Raw genomic sequence first — 18,652 nt, forward strand, 5'->3', positions numbered from 1 at the left:
ATATTCCTGCCTAAACCACAACAAATACTCAGTCAGCACAAACTGCAGGCCCACCTGTAAGCCAAGGGACGGGGCACAGCGGGGCATTTAAACAGCGTGCAGAGAGAGAAAGAACAGATAATAAACTGGTAGTTAAATCCAAAATTAAGTCCACAACAGTTCGCCTGTCTCCACTGCTTCACTCAACACTTAATAGCCTAACTGCACTTGTGTGAGTGACTCAGTCTGACTCTCAATGTTTGCTGTGGGAGGTAAGTCTCTTCCTAGTGAGTACGAGAAGTTTCAGTGAGAGGAGGGAGTGGATGCTGTTAGGAGCAGTCACCTTCTTCTACTGGAGTGTGTCAATAAGCTGAGGATGCACTGGTTACTGAAAGATGCAATAAACTGGTGAGTAACCATCGCCTGTTTACAATATTAATCAGTTTTTGTTTACAACACTTAACAACACTATTTTTAACTATGATAGTTGACACTGGTAAGTCACAAACCCACAGACAGTCCCAAACCTAGGTCACCAATGCAATTCATCCACGTGATGCTAATCAGCCAGTCATGTCACTTCATTGAAAATGTCTGTGTGCGCAGGTGCGTAAACAGAAAAGTCTGTGACGAGACGAGATGCAGACGTGCCAAGAAGTAAGTGAGGGAAACAGAAAGAGAGAAAAGAGCTGCTGTCAGTGTTTCCTGAGCTTGGTTACATGTGAAATGTTGTTAATGAAAAAGAATGAAAGGGGAAACTCAAACTACTTTCTTTTGTTAATTTAAGGACTTGAGAAAACTTTCTCAAAAGCCCTTTTGAAATAAAAAAATAAATCTTCTTCTTTTACATTTGATAGCCCTCTAGCCCATATTGAGAATAAATATTATTGAAATACTGAATTGAATCTGCCGCCGCTTTGGTTTATTGCAGCCAGAAGTTAACATGGTTTCATTCATAAATTGGCATTTTCGCTCATGGAAAATGCAGCGTTTTCAAAACGCTCTCGAAATGCATACATTTGAAAACGGTGCTTTCACGTCACAGTGTGGACTGCGAAAACTGAGACTTTCTAAAACGATGATGCAGTCATGTGACCAAGTAAACTAAGGTATCTGAGGGCATTATACAGCAGCTGTTTTGTTTGCTCTCAATTTTGACAGCCCTATTAAAGATTAATATCAGTCTGTACATGCTCCACATAGTTTTTCTTCAAATTCTTTAATTCTCACTCGCTTTTGCAACTTTGTACTTTTGTGTTACTCACAGCAACAACTCCACCTCATTGTTAGTCCATTTAAAAAACTCGGTGCTTTTGCTCAACATTTTGCCGCGACGTTTCAAAGAGCCGGAAAGTAAATAAACGGCAGACAGAAATGCGTTTCATGCATGCGCAGTACTAGAACGTAAGCATTTTCGGCCGTTTCAATGTGGACGCACAACTCTGGCTGAAAACGCTAGGGGGACGTGGAGCGTTTTCCAATGAAAACGCCGTTTTCAAATCTATTCGGGCTAGTGTGGACGTAACCTTTGCCAAGCCAATTCTGGTCCCCGGGCCTTATGTTTGACACGCCTGACCAAGAGAAACTGCAATTTCTGCCACTTCCATGTTGGCACCATTATTTTGCTCTGGAAAAAAAAACAACCTTTAGAGCAGCTTGAAGTCATACTTCAGACTGAGCCCAGCATCCACCATTGTCACCCTATGTAGTACAATAAACCCCCATTTCTATGTTGACAGCTCATTCAATAATTAAAATAACCATTAACTGCTGTGATGGATCCTTTAAAAAAAAAAAGCCATTCAAACATAGGACAGCTAAGCCTTGAAGAAAATACTAATACCTGCAAATAGCAGCATACCTCGCTGCAAACACGGCATCTAAAAGAAGACTCCCACAAGCTTTCTGCTGTTAAACAACCTAATCCACTCTTCAAGTGATTGTTTCCATGGATGGATAGTTTGGGTCACATCTGCTGGTGCTAGCAGATGTCTCACAAATGGATGTTGCGACTTAGCAGCAAATACAAATGACCCATATCGCTGGCCTAGAAATGTCAGTGATTCCAATTTAACCAGCAATACAGCTGAGGGACAAGAACACTATGAGAAGTGCTTACACAGAGGCATAAAATCAACTCTCTGTGTAGTCATGCAAGTCATTTTCACAGCCACAACTTTTCACAACACTGGAAGATGTTTACACAAAACTGACCTGAGCTACTGAACCCTCAAAATTATCATGAGATCTTTACACAACTGGTATCCAAGAGGACCCATCAACATTAATAACTCCAAGAAAAAAAACTATTTCCAACCAATCTTTTAGCCTACAGCCATGGCCCTGCTGGACACTTTTAGTCTATTTTCAATCCACTGTTGCTAGGGGAAACTTCAGCACTTGTAATTTCTATGGCAACCCACTGTTCCCAATGCTAGCAGATCCTGTGATTTCTTTGCAAGGGTTTTTAATGCATATATTACCCTGGTCCACTCTTGCCTCCTAAAGCTTGGTTATTCATAGAGCTAATGGAGGAGTGCATAGTGGCTGGCACTTTGTCAATTTGTCATTTCAGCATGCTGGTCACAGCTGACGCTCACAAACACGCACGCCTGGACCGATGAAGATGTCCAATTGCATCAAAGTGCAAGAAACAACAGTGACTTTTAAGAAGAAAACACTGATAACAAATAGAACTGCTCTAATTCTCAGTTTTTTAATGATGGGCCCAGAATATCACAAGTTGTGCAATTAGAAAGAAGGTAAAAGTAGAGCCGAAACGGGGCATTTAAGCCCCTCATTGACATTTGGTGATTAAGAAATCTATTTTAATATATTTTTTCTTTCGGACAAAGCAAATCTCTGACATTTGTTAGGTGCAGTTATTTATGAGTCCTTAGTAAGAGAAAACTATAAACTTTAATGTTTTATTGTACCAACAAGTTGTGGATTACTCGTTTACTCTTGCCCAACTCCGCTCGGATGTTGTGTTTGTGTTGTTTCAAACACGTGTTGACAACAGAGAAATTGCAGAGTGACCTCTAGTGGAAAAAGCAGGCAACATCAACACTGATACCATTGTTGAAGGGTGTTTCCTCAATCTCTTCTTTACTTTTCTAAACTTTAATTTATGAGCTGTTATAGAAACTGATACCGATACAGCTAGCTAATAGCTAATATCAGTTGATACATAAGTTGGGTTTAAGCAAAAACTACTGAAGATTTAAGTCTACATTTTAGGCAAACCCAGATATCTTAATGGCCATTCAAGTGCATTTGGCAATTCATCAAAGTATTTTCTTTCTACATCTAGTTTATATGCCTGCTTCTACATCCACTTTTAACTGAAAAATGAGATCAAAAATACAATTCCTGTTATCACGTATATCAGTCTGTGATTGACTGGGGGTCAAGCTGGCAATTACATGCAGCCTTTTTCTAATAACACAACAATTAACTGTGATAAAGCACCAAACATCACATATACGTAAACTCACAATTAACTATGACATTTGCCCTCATCAGCCTTCCTGTTCTACAGGAATATAACCAGAGTACAAGCAGCTGGCAACGAGCTGAGTCCCCTCAGGTTGTGCTCATCGACAAAGACTCTTTCAGACTGATGGCAATCTGTTTGTAAATTAGACAACAGTTATTTGCAACCCTTTGACAATCTGAGAGTGACTGCAGTCAGTCCAAGTCAGACTGTGACTGCCTGCAGACAAGCTGTCTCCTATCAGGCGACCTGTGCCATCACCCTGTCATCAAAAGCAGTCACAATTGAAATTCAATACAATCACCAGGCAGACACTGGTTCTTGTTTTTAGATGTAGATGAACGATGATGCCTTCCTATTTTTACTGGTGCAACTCCTCCATCAGCTTTGTCTGAATTAGGCAGCTTTGTCAAACTAAGTGTACCCAGTGTTGGACGGATTTTCGGTTGAGCCAATTTAATGTAATTTTGCTCAGCTAACATTATAACAGGATGGTGGTGCATGAGATGATCCCTCTAGTTCGTATTATTCCCAGAGGATTTTAATTTATTTAATAAATATTTTAAATTTGGTCACCCTGTATCGACACATAATCACCATGCAACATGTCACAACACTATATGCTGTATCGATCCCCCACGCGCAACAACTACTCTTGTACGTGTGTAAATTTGTGATGAAGCATGTGTCGTTATAATATGTTGCACAGAGGTCATTCTTAAAAAAGAGATCACACGAATTTAAATAAAGGATTTATTATTATTATTATTATTATTAATAATAATAATAATAATGACCTTTTAAATTTCGCACAGGTCACAAGAACTGCTTTAAAGTAAAAATAATCTGACCATTGTTGAGTATTCATGTAGTTTAACCAAAATGAGACTCGAAGCTTTAGAGTCTTCTGAAAATAAACAATTAAGCTTTACACCACTGACAACAACCATACGTTTGTGTTCACAATTGCAGGTCTGAGAATGATTTTAATCTGACGGCTAAAATCTGTAGATACCGATTTGTATTTGTATGTAATTTAACAGAGCTATCAGTGCTGAAATCATCGAAATATGTTCTACAGCACTCAAGACAAATGTCAACGAATTATCGTGAACAGGTGGGTCTGAAATCCTCTCAGATGGTTTACCATCTACAACCTGTTTTACATGCAGGTTCTATTCATAGGAAGTAAACACCTACACAGAAACTAGCTTCTCTGAGGTACAAAAGGCCAAAAAGCTGCTATCTCTGTAGATGAAACAGTGTGCTGGAAACATCCGCGTGGATTTGTTGCACAACCAAAGTTATCCTTGCACATGCCTCTTCATCAATCCCATTTAAGTTTGTGCTGAGATCTGAATCTGTCACTTTACTTTTCGCCTCGAGGGTGGGACTAGGTCCTGCTTTCACTACAGACCTTAAAGCTGGATCCAAAGCCAGCAATTACCCAGCAGTCTCTTCCCACTGCTGGCGTGCCTCATCTTCAGCAATTAGCACAGAGGGTGATACTCTACACGCTGCTTTGATCAAATGCACGACATGCTGCAGAGGCAGCAAAATACAGCTGAGAAGCCCCTAATGAAAGAAAATGAGACGTTATTAATGCTTGATAATGTTAATCAGCAAATCGGCGAGCGCTCTCTCGCTCAGCGGTGCCACTGGAGTCCCACAGGGCTGCCTCAGCTGGAGGTAAGAAAACATTTGAGACGCACTAATGACTGGAAAGCTCGTACGCGTCCATCCCGCGTGCGAGCGCTGCACAATCGCTGAGGCAGCAGCACGGAAAATAGATGGACACGATCTAGCTCCAAGTCTGACACACAGTATTAAAGCACCTATTTATTTCAGTTCTTTGGGCTTTTATTTTGACAGAAAGTTCAATCAAAAGGGTCGCACAGTTGAGCCTGAATACACGACTGTAAGCGGGAAAGCCAATTACGCTCCTCAAAGCCAAGCTCGCCGCATCGACGTTACTCTCTCACATTTTGTTGATGTGACAATCAAGCACTTGGGTGCGAGGGGTGGGTAGGGTGGTGCTGCTGTCAATAGTCATTCCACTTGTACGCGAAATCCAATTTTTGCGGCTCCTTCATCTCTGCAGGAGATACAATAGTTTGTCAGTGGGTTCATCTTCTGCGGTTTGGTTGCCCTTTCTAGGCAAATCGATGGACGGGCGCGCGCTTCCTTAAAAAGTCAAAGCAACAAGGTAACTCTACTGTAAGTACGAGACCAGCGGGGATCAAAGATCTCCAATAAGCCCAGCGCAACAAAAGGTCGCAGCTGTTCAGTCGGAGCACTCACAGGCACCAAGAGTGAGCATCACATCACAGGCTGTTTGAAGATGCCATTTGGGTGGGGGGCTGGGGGCGAGTTTCCTTTCTGCTGCAGCACACAACTCTGCTTTTGAAGACACTTCCGTCAAATGGCAAATTGCCTGCACTTATACAGAGCCTTTGAGAGGTAGATGGGTTCTTACAGAGCGTTTTCACAATGCGTTTTCCTTGCGCACACAAACGGCAGCTGCCTCGGGGAGCAATTTGGGCCTTACTCAAGGACGCTGTGGCAACATGGGCAGGCCGGCCGTGGCTCACCTATCATGTGGCCGACGATACCTTCTGACCCTCGCATCGTTAATTACAGTCGAGAGCTGGTGTGAAGTCTCTTCAGCAGCTCTGGGGAGGTTGGAACGTGGTAGTGATGGTGTGCGAGACAGTCGACAAACTGCTGATGTAAACAGGCACACACTTCTCCACAGTAAACTAGCTTTCCCTGCTAATCCCCGGCAAATCCTTCGAGAGCCAACGGGGCCATTTTGGACAGCACCCCGTAGTCATCATTTGCATTCATCAGAGGAACGCACTGGGGGCAGGGGTAGGGTGAAGTGCCAGACTGAGCGCAGCGTTATCAACAGAAATACTGTCACAAAGCACCCCGAACAAAGCCTCTGTTTTAATTAGATAACACAGTGTCAATTCAGAGGATTCAACGGAGCACAGCCTTCGCAGGAAACGGGGAGGAAATGGTGAAAGGAAAAGTTGCAGGACGGACTCTGAGCGGGGCAGGAGGGGTTTCTCGACTGATAAGAGTCACCCAGCCACCGGGTGATGGGCTTCAGAGTAGCTTCTTTTTTTTTTTCTTTGGAGGGGGGGGGCTGCAGAACTGACAAGATGCACATACTGTACCCAGAGGTTACTGCCTCCACTGCTAGGCTGGAATAATAATGAGAAAGCATAGCAGCAGAATATTCATAGGCTGTCACATTACAGTGATTCTTGAAGAGCAGGATGCATACAATATGAGGTGTAGTGCAAAGGAAGAGGGGGAGGAGGAGGAGCAGGGGGAGATGTGTGAAGGAGTCCATGCAGACAGGCTTCTTGAAGTGCCTGAGCGCTGGTCAGTTGTTATTAATCACACTACTGCCTGTAGAGAGAAGCAGACTCTTTTCATTCATCTTTAATTAGCTGGGAGGTTTTTTTTCTTCTTTAACAGGAACACTTGAAGCCGGAGGGCGCACCTGTTGCAGAGAGGACTCTGCGCGAGTTTGAGCTGCTGCATTTAAAACGAACAACATCATCCACGTTGATAAAAATGTCACAGGCATCCACAGGTGTCCTCCTGCCGGCCAGAACACGCCTGAAACCCCTTTAATGTTGCCAAACTGGACATGCGCCTTAAGCTATGGTTAATGCCACCTGTGCACGTGCGCGGTTCCAATTAAAACGAAGACTAAAAAAAGGTGTTTTTTCCACTGTGACGGGCTTACCTTCAGAGTCTCTATGTCCAGAGTAGCCGACTGCTCCATTTTCCAGTGGCATTTATCACACTTCACATATTTCCACAAAGTTGAGGCGAACGCGTGAAATTCAGCTCCCCCGCCGCGCCGCTAGACCCACTTCTTCACTCTCATTAGAGAAAGAACAAGAGAGAAATGAAGGGGCATAAAAAATATATACCTGCTGTTTCAGGAAGGCTGGTTTTTTTATGTATATATTAACGGTACACTTAAGTTGTGTTTAAGCTGTATTGTGTACGGAAGCCGGTGTTCAAACGAGCTGCGGTCTAATTAATGTACTCCGACTTGCGCGCTCCCCCTTCGCAGCTCGCTTTGACACGCTTCGCTCTCCTTCAAAACTCAACAGCCGACAAGTATGACGGAGTAACCAGCTGGACTTCCGCTGCTTAACTTCAAAATAAAAGTCGGAAAATGATGTCGCTTATTCAGCGCCGCTCAAGAAGGGAAACCCACAGCAGTCAACATGCTGTTTGTTGTTACAAGAGTTTTTATTTACTTTAAATTAATCTGTATACAGAAGTGACCACCTTCTTCTTCATCTTCTTTAGTTGCTCCATTTAGCAGTCCCCATCATTCCTAGCATCCTCCTCTATCACACTAACCGTCTGCATGTCCTCCTTTACTACATACATGAGCCTCCTCTGAGGTCTTCCTCTTTTCCTCCCCACTGAAAGCTCCTTCTCCTACGTCCTTTGTTGGGTGGTCCTGGTTCTAGTTCAGGAGACAGAGCAGGTCATCTTGGAAGGTTGGTGGTTTGATCCCTGGCATGTCAGAGTATCCTCGGAAAAGACACTGAACCCCAAGTTTCTCTCTGATGCATTCATTAAAATGTGGGTGTGTTCAACTTAGTCACCTCAATGTGTGGTAAAGAGCCTAAAAAATATAGAGAGAAACCCCAGCAGCCACAGGCAACATTGGGAAGGAAAAACTCCCTTTTAAGAGGAAGAAACCTCTGGCTGAAAGTATCTGCTTTACAACAATACACCAGTACTTAAAGTATAAAGGTCAGTCTTTCAAGGATGTCAACGTTCACATTTTGGACTGAGAAGACATGTGTCTTGAAAAAGGGGTAAAGGAGGCTATTTATGTCCACTGTAAAGGACCATCATCGAAAGGAGATCATGGCTTATGACGAAAGCTGTCAGCCACCCACAATGCCATCTTGAAATCCCTTCAACCCCCACTCACACTTTGCCTCAGATGACCTCATTAGGTCGCATAATAGTATAGGGCACAATGATGACCCAAGCCTTTTTAATTACATTCATTGGACGACTCACACAATTAAGAGTGGGTCCACAGACTTCAAGACCACCTCCAAAGGGCACAACACCCACAAGGGGTTAAATACCTGACATTTCCTAGCAAATCTATTTTTTGAACTGAAGAAGCCCGAAGAGACCTAACAAGACGAGTCAAGTTCTCATAATAATAATAATAATAATAATAATAATAATAATAATAATAGCAATGATAATAATAATAGGGGGACATAACAAACATCAGATGCACTTTGTAATGACTAGAAAATTGAACTGAGCTTGTTTTAAACATGGCAAAGTAGATCGTTTTAATCTGAAAATAACACATTGTTCAATTTCCGGTTTATTCATAGTGAACTCCGGTTGACTTTACAAAATATAAATCCCACTTAACGGACAATCCAAAAGCAGAAATTGGATTATTCTGAAAAAGCCTACGCTCTCCGGGAGAAATCGGTAGACACAAAAATGTGAGAGTATTTGACACTAAATGAACAAGCAGGTCAGCACAGAGTTTCCTCTCTGTTAGTTAAAGGCATCAATGTCACTGGCTCACTGTACAGCTCCATCAGCTCCCAAAAGTTGGTGATTGTTGCACCCTGCAGGAGGCACACCGACAGTGCAGCAAAAAGGAGGCGATCTTTATGTCAGCGTGAGTGTGTAAAAACACAAACAAACTTCTGGTGCTCATTAAACTGGGCTTGAAATCACAGATAATTTAGACTGTGCGTCGCTTAAGTTGCAATCTGCACTTCGTGCACCTCGTTTTTAGCGTTGGAGTCCCAGCAGAGGGGGGAAACGATGTTCCAGCCAGACAGATGCAATCAACCCAAGAGCTCCCCAGTTGAAGGATAAATAATCGACCGTGGATCAATTCATTCTTCATCACGAAGATGTCCGACGCTAAGCAACTAATGGCACAGAAAAGGTAGACCCCCCTGCTTTCCAACCTGCACTGCACCGTGCGTGGCGTATTTTGAAGCAATGACAGATGTCAGGAAATTAAAATGTTCAATCATATTCTCCATGTATTGCACTGGCTGACACTGTAGCAGCCAGGCGATGATCTATGTGCTGCTTATTCTCGCTGTCGTGTAGTCCTCGTTTATTTGAATGATGATCTCGGTATATCTGTGTGTGTCTGTGCGTGTTTTCCTGCAGTGCTAAAATCGCCGCTGGAGCCGTTGTGTGTGTTGAAAGCGAAATAAGAGGAGATGTGACTATCGGTGAGTCTTTTATATCATTACTACCTTCAAAATAAAAAGAAAGAATAAAGAAATCTACAGCTGCTGCTTTAAGCTCCATGTAAATCCAGTTCTTCTTCATTCACAGGCGCTAGAACAGTGGTCCACCCAAAAGCGCGGATCATAGCAGAAGCAGGGCCTATAATCATCGGAGAGGGGAATCTAATAGAGGAGCAGGCGCTTATCATTAACAGGTAACCCATAGGTGATGTGTGACTTTACAGTCTCGCTTTTATTTTTATTTTTTTACATTTATTTTTTCCTGAGTGATCATTTTCATGCACACTTACATTCCTTTAATGTCTCTTAATAGTTATCCAGAGAATATAATGCCAGACTCGGAGGGAGTCGAGCCAAAGGCCATGACAATCGGGACTAACAATGTGTTTGAAGTTGGATGTGGTATCCTTTGCTGTAACAATAGCCATTATTTATGTAGGCCCACGGATGCCAAAAATAATTAAATAAATACGTAATGAATCATTTAATTAAATGTGTGGTTAATTAATTAAAATGGAAATGAATAATTAATTAAATACATGAATCATTAATCATATATCAATTAATATAATACATTTAATTAATTATTTGTGTTTGTTTCCAATTTAATGATTTAATGACACATTTAATGATGTATTTGTTTGATTCATTTTGGCACTCGTGGCCCTCTATAATTATTAGCCTATTAAATAAATATATACAATCCTGATTTTTGTATTATTATTATTTTTTTAAATTATCGTTTAAATTTTGTTGTTGTTGCTTTATAAGTTAAATGCTTTTTCTCATTTGGGAATATTGTTGTCCATATAGAGTTTGTCCACCAGAGAGCACTAACAGGCTTTGACTTGCTCATCACATACTATATACATACAGTACAGTGCAATTACTTAATGCTCATTTCTATCTACTCCACACTCCTATTATATTCTAAAAAGTAACTGTTCTAGTAACTATTCTAAAAGTAACTGTGCTGCCTCTAAATTCATCCACTCAACCCAGCTGTTTTCAAACATGTGGTGCAGGCCTCCTTGTGAGAGACTCATTTGATTTGGAGGACATGATTTGAATGTGACATGAACTGTTTTATGAAGGGTTAGTTAAGAAATAGGAGGCCAGTTTTTTTTTCTTTCTTTTTTTGGCACAGCGTGTGAAAACGGTTTTGCTTCCGGTAATTTAAAAACATGTAGGTTACCATGCCAATAAGCAGTTTTAATCAATTTCTCTTTGTTTATTTTTTATGAATTTTTAACTCGAATAAGTCAAACTGTGGCAATTCTTTGAAAGACGGTGATTTAGTAGAAAAATACTCAGTCATAGCAGCACATTCGTAAATGATTACATCTCTGATTAAAAACTCCACCAGGTTTACAGGAAACCAATGATCACAACTCACACAGCGTCATCGCCTCAGGCTAAAGACGGAAAAGTTACCAGCAGTGCCAAAGGGAGCAATTTTTGTTGGCTGACTGGCCGAGTCGCACCCCTGTGCTGAGCAGGGATTTTCCTCTCACGCCCGAGAGGTTTAGGACAAAGTAGTGCCATGTTTAGTTGCAGTTTATGCCCCACAAACTGTTAAATAAACAACTTTCTTTTTGACATAGTTTTGAGAATGTTTGAAGACAGTGAAGTTAAGATAACAAACATTTCAAATATGGGAAAGTCTGATTATTCATCACTGTGTCATCGCTTCTTTGTAATTGTGCTCAGCTGGGATCCTTGGTATGCATTTTTGGCTAGTTTTTAACATACTGCATCACATCACATTCAAACTTATCTTGGATCTTTGTTATTTTATTGTTTATTGTAAAAAAACAAAACAAAAAACCTAAAAATAAATCAAACTTTTGGCTTCCGAAGCGGACATTGTGGAAAAATGTTAAGAACCATCATATTAAGACAACTTCCTTGTGATTGGCTGTCCCTATCAAACAGAAGGATTGAATGGCTGGTGGGTGGAGCTTCTGTGGTCACAGCTAGAGCTGTGTGCCTGAGATGACTATTTTAGAGCTATCCATTCGCTATGACATTGTACAGAGTAGAAAACGAGTTCAATGGTCACAGGGATTACTTGTACATACGCTGACTTTAGTATTTAGTATTTGTCCATGTTTACTCACAACTGTAACAATATATATGACAGAAAATAAGGGAAAGCACGTATGAAAACAGCAATATAAGTCAGTATGCAATAGCTTTTGATTACATATCAGTTGTTTCATTCCCCTGATGTACTGGTTGAAGTCCTTGACAAGTCTGACACAGTCTCTCAAGCTTTGAAAATTGGAGACAACAATGTGATTGAGTCCAAGGGTAAGTACTGCATTAACATTAGAAAAAACTTGAGTCTTGACCCCGCCCTGAGTTCTTGATATTTTGCTTCCAAGGATCCAGACTTTCTTACAATGTTTTAAAGTGCTCTTGAGCAATAATTTCCCAGGCTTTCTGAAGGTCTTTTAAAATTTCTCTTTGGATACTGGTTGCCTTTTCACCCATTTCCAGTCCAGTCCTTGTACCTAACCATTTTCGTTTGTCTTTTAAAGCCACTCACTACCAACCTATAAATCATTCAAGCAGAAAATCACTTTGCTCAGAGATGAGCTTTGTATTTGACAGTGTCACAACACATAATGGAAAACCTAGCAAAGATTGCAACAACGCATCATTAGGTACTATGTTACTAGCAGCCTGTCACAAAGACACATTGTTTGTTCACATGTCTTTACTTAAATCTACAAAAACCACTAAAACTCACATGTAAATATGGTTTTACAGTGAGCCCAGTTTTCATATTTTTGACGGTGTGTTTTTGTAATGTTCATTCCCAGCTGATCTCGGGAGAAACGTGATCCTGACCAGCGGCTGCATCGTCGGCGCGTGCTGTCAAATCAACACGTGCGAGGTCGTGCCGGAGAACACAGTCGTCTACGGATCAAACTGCATCAGGCGTGTGCAGAGTGAAAAGCCACAGGTCAGTGCCTCACGCTGATGCTTGTCTGCGATCCTCCAGGTTCTGCTGGCTTGTAGGCACATTTGTAATAACCTGGGATGATTTTTAATTTATTTTTTAATCACATAGCCTCAGACTCTGCAGCTGGACTTCCTCATGAAGATCCTGCCCAACTACCACCACCTGAAGAAAACGGTGAAAGGAAACGGCACGCCTGTAAGAAACTAATGAGGATCCAGAGGATTGAAACCTCCTGCAGTCCCAAGCACCTCCACACACAGACACCTTACACTCGTGCACTTCACTTGAATTCATGTGTACTTATCTTACACTTCAGCATTTCGCTGTCTGATTCTGATTCTTCATGCCCGTCTTCACGGATCCAGCGAAAACAATCACGTGCACTTTCGCTTTTTAGATCAATTTTGTGACTATTTATGATCTACTTTGGACCTGAAATCTCAAATGTATCATGTCTGCTTACACTAATGTGTCTCATCTATGTTTATAAATGTTCCAATAAAATGGCATAAATAATGCAGTAAAGATTCAAATAGGTTTCCTTTCAAGCTCAGTTTTTTTTATAATATTATTCAACCACTAGGAGGAACTGTTGAGCAGCTCTTGGCTACGAAGCCTTTGTTTCATCAGGTGATGCAAAATATCCAATTAAAGCAGCGTTCTTAAATAACACGACTAAAAATATCTTTTTTGTGTGTGTTCTAGAAATAATACTCACACGATCGAGTTTGTGTGTGGTTAAATATAATCCTTTCAAATGAAGCGTGATTTGGCTGTGACTCGTTTATGATTTAATAAATGCGATCACTGAGCAAAAGTGAGGCCTTGAAAAGATAAGGATGGGTGTGGCAGCCCCCTTTCTTGGATATGTTGGTGTTGCCAGTCATGTGTCCTCCCACCAGGGGTTACCAAATTGGTGCTGTGGGTGGGTAGAGTGGGAATTCCACACAGAGCGGGTGTGGTTCAATTTCTGCTGCAGAATGGGTCTGATTAATGCCTGGCTGCCCTCCCCTCATCGTGTCTAAGCCCCCTTTTAGAGTTGCTGAGCCCATCTGTAGCACAGACACAGATTTGAATGTGTGTGTGTGTTTGGTGGACAGTCAGTAGAGCATCACCGCCTGAATCACCTGACATAAAAAGTTCAGAAGTCACAGTTTACAGTTGCTTCCTTTAGCTGTAAAACAAGCTCAAGGCCACTGCTCATGCTCTTCGGAGTCTAAAGGGCTGGTGTCGTGCTCAGTGCATGCTACAGCGGCTCCCTGCAGGAGGCCCACAGCTGGTGTCGCACACTGCCAATACTCATTTGAACATGTCACGGTGGAGTCCCACGAGGAGTGCACGTCAACCAGGGGGCTAATTACTTCAACAACGGAGTGCAGCCGGGGCCACGTCTAGGCTCTTTTCTGTTCTCACTTCTTCAGCTTTCTTTTTTTTTTTTCCACTACCCTCATTTTTATTTTGGGGTGTTGCTGAAGCGGTCAGTTTACTTTAATGTGACAAGGAAGACAGATGCTGCGCACAGTTGCACGGATGTGGAGAGTGACAAACACCTCATGGGGGGCTGGTGTGGCCTTTAATCTGCAGTGGGTTCTTTACGCAGGCAAAATGGCCATGGTGATAGCAGCTCATAGCAGGAATGTGAGGGGAAGTTCAAATATTGTGCTATATTTGGAAGCAGTTATTTATACCCCTCCCTTACTGTACAGTTCTGAAACTGAATTATCCAGCTTCCACTTATTTGTTAAAGCAGGCTGCTCTAGATTGCAGTGGTATTCACTTTTTTCTTTTTTTAAATCTCAAGTCTTTATTTGGCTTTAGCTACAATATGCAGCATTCTTTGAACACTCCATAATGTCTTATCTTAAACAAAGAGAAGTATGAGATCTTAGATGGGAAAACAGTGCTGGATACTGAGCAGGCTGCTGGAAAACAATGTGAGCCAGCACCGTTTGGAAACATGTAACTATTGGTATGAAAAAAAGGGTGAGAGAATGTGTTTTCTTGCTCTTTAATGAGCTATTATGGTGCTTTCAGCAGCACTTGCAGTCAGAGAGTCTTGGTCTAATCCACTGTAGTTCGTCATGTTCAAACAGGCCACCAGTTGCTTTTGGAGGACATAAAAGCTTTCTGACAGCTGACCTTTGCATCCAGGTCCGGTCCACCTTCGAAAAGTGAAATGTGACCTATAGGGCGCAGTGATTTCCATTGCAGTCCCACAGAAATTATTAATTTCATCACAAGGGGACCCACAACCTCTGGATGTCATGCCTTTTTTGCCGTGTTAGCTGCCTGGCTCTGTGGCTTGCAGCGTCACTCGGTTAGTGCAGCACTTTTGGTCAAATCTGAATTACTGTGGCTGCGCGGTTTCAGTACATACAGCACTTTATTTTATGACTAAACACCAAGTGACACCCTTGTTGAAAAGTGTGGAGTGGTATGCCACTCCTGGTTCAGTGGCATATGTCACATTCCCTGCTGCTCTCGGGTGGTATGTTGCTGGTATTCATTGAGCCACTTTCCAGTGGCAGGTGTTGCTTGATGCTGGTTAACCATTATTGACTGTCACTTCAGTATGCACACCTAATGCCAATAGACTTTTTTGCTTGGCAAACATTTTGACTTTACAGCAGGGAAAGCACTGGTGGAATGATAAATGGATCACTTCCATTCAGTGTACCAGCAAGCCATTACAACCACACAGCTTGCTAGCTTACACCTACGCTTTTACTTGGGAGACATTTAGAACCAAGTAATGCAGTAAACATAAAGATATTTACAGACAATGCAGCATGTGCTTGAAAGCATGTTTTTCTAAATGTGTGATTGTAAAATTATTTTATATGATTGGCACTGCAGAAAATAGCTTTAATTAAACCTCTCATAAGCTAGCAGGCCAACTAAGCTAACATGGCCAAAGTTAGCTTAGTTTTAGTAGTATATGTGGGATGAAAGTAGTGGTAGGTCATGGTAGTAGTAGTGGTAACCAATGTTCCCTCTAATTTTTCATGTGTCTGAGCGAACACACAAACTCCCTGGGGGGTCCCTTGGACCACTGTGAGCAACAGCAGACGTGTGCACTGTGGTCACGCCAGCATCGAATCCATCCAAGTTACCTGGTTTATTAAAATAATCCAATTACAGCATTTACATTTATGTTAGACTACTTTTAATTAACTGCTTTAGCCCACTTACAATGAAAATTTAAAAAAATATTGTTCATGACCTGTGTGGCATGTTAACACTATTGTAAGTAAACAATAACTTGAACTCCAATTTTGAAAACACAACTTTCTTCTTCTTTTTTTATAAAGCTCTGACTTGTATTATGAGTATGAGTCTGTGGTCTGGGAGAGAGTCCTGTAACTCTCTGTCTGCAAAATACAGTATATAATGACCAGTTTGGGCAATTTAATTATATAGTTACTTCTTCAAAAAAGTAACTGAGTTATGCAAACAAAGTTTTTTGCAGCTGTTTACCTAAAAATGCAGCCAAGGCGTTTTTTAAAATAAACATTTCAAACTATTTACAGAACAATCAGCTCTTCTGCATCAAATTTTCTGCCACACAAATTATTTGTGCCACTCCAAAAAATACTTTCTGTCCACTATGAGATGAAGGAGAACAACAGCCTGATACCTGCAGGCCTGACAACAGGATGTATCGCTCCTGTAACACCTGTAACATTCAGTTGTCGCCTCATTGTTCTGACACACAACAAAACTATTGACTACACTGCACACTAAGTACACAAGATTTGCACTAAACATCTCAAATCTCTCACATCTCAAAACACCGCTGTCATAGCCTGTCGACGTTGATTAGCTGCGTATATACGAATGTGAATCATTGGCTGGACTATCGGATAAGGTGGCATCGTTCTAATCCCATACGGCAGCAGCCAGTCAGAGACTAACACTGCAAAACAGAATTGTTAAAGTATTCATTTGAATTTCAATTCAGATTCGATTTTTTCTTTTTTGTGCGCAACGCAGATTTTCTGTGCGCAGAGACCGTGCCTGCGTAATTGCGCACACGCGCAGCTTAGAGGGAACATTGGTGGTACCTCATTATAGACATGCCAAGTTAAAGAAATAATGTTAACCTTGTTCTATGTAATGTACCACTGGAGTATACTTACCTGCGTCAGTCTGCATACTTAATTGCTTACTGGCTAACTTACCCATGCTAGCTGAGAGGCTACACATAGGATTTTTCAACCAATGTAAACGTGCTTACATGCAGTCCTCTGAAATCCCAATAGCATGCTCCATGTGGGTGCATCAGTCCAATGCTGATTGGTTGACAAGTAGATCAAAGCAGGGAAGGGAATGTGTCAATGAAGTTTATCAGAAATGGCAAAAGTGTGAAAACAACATCAAACATCAGAAAACAGAAGTACGAAAAGAACAGACAGTGGCTGTGATGGACACTTGTGACAAATTGTCAGTATGTTACGTCTTCGGAAACATGAGAACAGTTTGGAATTAATCTAGACATGTACATTTATTTTACTTTCTCATCATGAATCACTTTGGAAAACACTATCTAATATGATTAAGCTTGTGGTTAAGGTTAGGGATAAATTTAGGGTTAAGGCTGGAATACAAAAACTTGTGTTACTGCCAGGAGCGTCATTCTATTGAATTCCATCCACAATCTGGCGCGTTTCATAAGGACGCCGAAGGATACCTTACTATGAGACGCCTCGGGATGTGACAAATTGTCGGTATGTTACACACTGGGAATGAGAACGGACTCTCACACCCCGATGCGAAACGGGAACCGATGAGTCACGTATTTGGACCTTTGCACTTTGTTTGTGCTGTTGGAGCATTTTTGGATATTTAATGATGTCGTCTGATTAATATTAAGGCTTACTGTGTAATACAGACTATCCAAAAAAATACTGCTTCAGTGTTGATAAGTGCAATTTTATTATTTTATTATTTTATATTATTCTAATTAGAAGGTTTATTTAAAACCTACACCCTCAATCTTGATGAATAAAGCTTGCTAGACCCCAGACCTTGTGAGATGGATGAGCGAGTGGTGCAGATTTCCAGGTTATTAATTAAGTTTCCTGGGTTTTGTTTTCTGTTTTTTACAAATAGGTCAACACTTCAAGAGGATTCAGAACTGAATCATGAAGTCCCAGGTTAAACCCTCTGATTGCAGGCCAAGAAAAGTGATGCTTCTTGGTCTGGAAGCACTCAGTCATAGCATGTTTACCAGCTTGGGCGAGGTCTTTTACTCTACCCACCAATGGTGGCAGTTCTTGAGATTAAGATGACAGGACCTTTTGAGGTGAATGTCGCACTAAATGCTTCCATTTGCCACAGAATATTTGTCTGTTTCTCCATCTCCCTCCTTCTCTCATCCATTGCCCTTGCCTCTCCTGAGCACCGGCCTGTTCGCATGGTAATGTTACCATTTACATAAATGAATTCTACATTTTTCCATTTTATATGTGCATATATGGCACTGAAATAAGGACTTAATGGACAAAAGACAAGAATGCGTGAAATAAATAAATGAAGCTCAGCATCCTCAACGCAGATGTTCCCCTGTATAAATTTAAATATTGTACTCAAAATACAGTTTTTAAGAACATGTTTTTTCTGCACTGCAAATCAATATTTCATTAAAAAAATATATCATCACGATAGCTTAAAATGGTGACTTCACAAGAATAAGAATCAAAGAACAAGAACGAAATGGAGCAAAAATGACAATGACCATACATACATAATTTATATCCACTTTAAGCAAAGGCCAATGTAACATACGTGCCAAGTAATTCGGCTGGTCAAAGCAACCTGCAGAAAGCAAATTACTTTTTTTTTTAACCTGCACATTGTTCAGTAATGATTAAAGGCAGTAGGAATGAGAAAGGCTTTAGGGCCCTG

General features: G+C 41.3%; 2 protein-coding genes across 2 annotated transcripts in view; one reads left to right on the forward strand and one right to left on the reverse strand.

The window, feature by feature from the left end:
* LOC102195661 (zeta-sarcoglycan-like) overlaps positions 1–7,611 on the reverse strand; it is a 53,306-nt gene extending 45,695 nt beyond the window's left edge. Inside the window, exon 1 of the mRNA XM_005750368.1 lies at positions 7,239–7,611. Within this exon, the coding sequence (XP_005750425.1) occupies positions 7,239–7,277 (39 nt within the window). The 5' untranslated portion in view covers positions 7,278–7,611. The remainder of the gene's footprint in view (positions 1–7,238) is intronic.
* Positions 7,612–9,178: 1,567 nt separating this feature from the next.
* dctn6 (dynactin subunit 6) lies at positions 9,179–13,412 on the forward strand. Its single transcript, XM_005750369.1, has 7 exons — positions 9,179–9,458; positions 9,692–9,756; positions 9,863–9,968; positions 10,088–10,176; positions 12,040–12,087; positions 12,603–12,745; positions 12,854–13,412. Exons 1-7 carry the CDS (start codon positions 9,424–9,426, stop codon positions 12,950–12,952), a joined length of 585 nt encoding a protein of 194 aa, XP_005750426.1. The 5' UTR covers positions 9,179–9,423; the 3' UTR covers positions 12,953–13,412.
* Positions 13,413–18,652: the final 5,240 nt, after the last annotated feature.

This window comes from Pundamilia nyererei, unplaced genomic scaffold (genome assembly GCF_000239375.1).
Source record: "Pundamilia nyererei isolate P.nyererei 1_Seehausen unplaced genomic scaffold, PunNye1.0 scaffold00271, whole genome shotgun sequence".
NCBI classification, from domain to species: domain Eukaryota; kingdom Metazoa; phylum Chordata; class Actinopteri; order Cichliformes; family Cichlidae; genus Pundamilia; species Pundamilia nyererei.